The sequence below is a fragment of the Phytophthora infestans genome, genomic scaffold (assembly GCF_000142945.1).
Source record: "Phytophthora infestans T30-4 supercont1.51 genomic scaffold, whole genome shotgun sequence".
In the NCBI taxonomy this organism is placed as follows: Eukaryota; Oomycota; class Peronosporomycetes; order Peronosporales; family Peronosporaceae; genus Phytophthora; species Phytophthora infestans.
In genome coordinates, this window is record NW_003303708.1 from 999,414 (window position 1) to 1,000,977 (window position 1,564).

Genomic DNA, 1,564 nt, shown 5'->3' on the forward strand with positions numbered 1-1,564 from the left:
CTCCATCGCGACCCGGTGAGTCAAGACTAATTCTGCACTGAAGCAGATTTTGCTACGTGCAGTTATCGAAGCGGTAAGGCGTCGAAATATGTCAATCATAAAACTAGGAATATTAATAAAATTGTTATCTCATATGACTACTCTTTCGATAGTAATGACCTTGCACAGCTGTTCTAATCTTACATACGTTTCTTGGATGCCCTATTTGTATCAGTTCAGATCTTATGTGCTTGGTTTAAAGTTAAAGTTGCCTGGTTTAAATCTAAGGTTTTCTCGAGGATCGGGTATTCCCCCCCGGCTGCTCTTACAAATGCCAAGTCAAAACAAATCTTAAGTGTTATCCTGCAAAACAAGGTGTTTTTGATGCGTTCTCAGTTTTAGGCCGTGTTCGACTTGCTCTATTAATATTTCAGCGAAGTTTTATTCTGATTCTTAAGGTTTTGAGGTTTTATACCTAAGTTTAAAAAAAAACTCAAATGCCTCAATTGGTAGACTTGAACACGGCCTTATTTTGTGCTAATAAGACAAGTTTTACGCAAGTTCGAATAGAACGCACAATACTAAAGTTACTGAATCCAGTACTACAGTTTTGTTTTTATTTGATATATTTGTTTTTATTTTTCGCGGGGAAAAGCTAAGACAAAATAATTCCCAAATTGCTATGGGGAAGAGTCGTGAGAATCGAGTGTTCATGTCCGCATCGTCCAGTGGCGCGCTGCGCTATCGTCGCAAGGCCCTAGCGCCCGCCGACAACCAGCAGCCGGAGCAGCAGCCAGCGGGCCCCAAACAGCTGCAGCAGCTTAAGGCTCTGCCAAATCACAGTAACAGCAACGGCAGTCGGAGCAGAAGCAATAGGTCGTCACCCGTTCTCCACTTCCAACCCAAGCTTCGGCAGCCAAAGCAACCCACGCTGCTCAAGCATCTACTATGGAAGGCTAAGGCTGGGCAGCCCACGCCATCATTGCTGACATTGACGCATCAACAACAGAGAAGCCGCGATCAGGAGGAGGAAGAGGATTACGAAGATGAGGAAGTAATTTTTGCCAGAGAGCAGCGGGAGGCCTACAAGCTGCTGGCGAGCGAAGCGAGTGCGTTGGCTGCCACTAAGCTGAAGGCGATGGCTACGTTGCCATCGTCGGAATTGTTCGCGAGCGAATCCTCCAGCCAGGAAACGCAGAGTGGATCGGAGGAGGAGGACGTAATCTTGCCCTATAGCGATATGTTTACGATGGTACAGCTCCCAGCTGAGTGGCAGGTCTACAAGGAGCAGGAGGGTGACGCCGAGGAAACGGATGGGGAGGAGAACTCAAATCGAGTTGTGCCGTCAGAAATACTGACGACGCCATTATAGAAACAGGGCGAACTACCGGTAGACAAAGCAGCGATGATCTATTGCAAACACCGCTGCAGCTACCCCGAGCGGGCTGCTGATACCGCGAGTGTGTGACCTTACGGGACTTCAGATACCCGTGTCTTCACACCCGACGCGTCCACTAGCTCAGTACACACGCAATAAGCAATACCCTCGGTTTCAATCTCTTTATTCGCGTACGTCGCCGGCACG

The 1,564-nt window shown here is 47.8% G+C and overlaps 1 protein-coding gene across 1 annotated transcript; it reads left to right on the forward strand.

Annotated features, from left to right (window-relative positions):
• Positions 1-661: 661 nt before the first annotated feature.
• Positions 662-1,447, forward strand: PITG_16745 (uncharacterized protein; the record flags this gene model as incomplete). The annotated part of the gene is made up of 2 exons (XM_002896919.1): positions 662-1,274; positions 1,374-1,447. The coding sequence occupies 2 exons, from the start codon at positions 662-664 to the stop codon at positions 1,445-1,447; spliced, it is 687 nt and encodes a 228-aa protein (XP_002896965.1).
• Between the last annotated feature and the right edge of the window lie 117 nt (positions 1,448-1,564).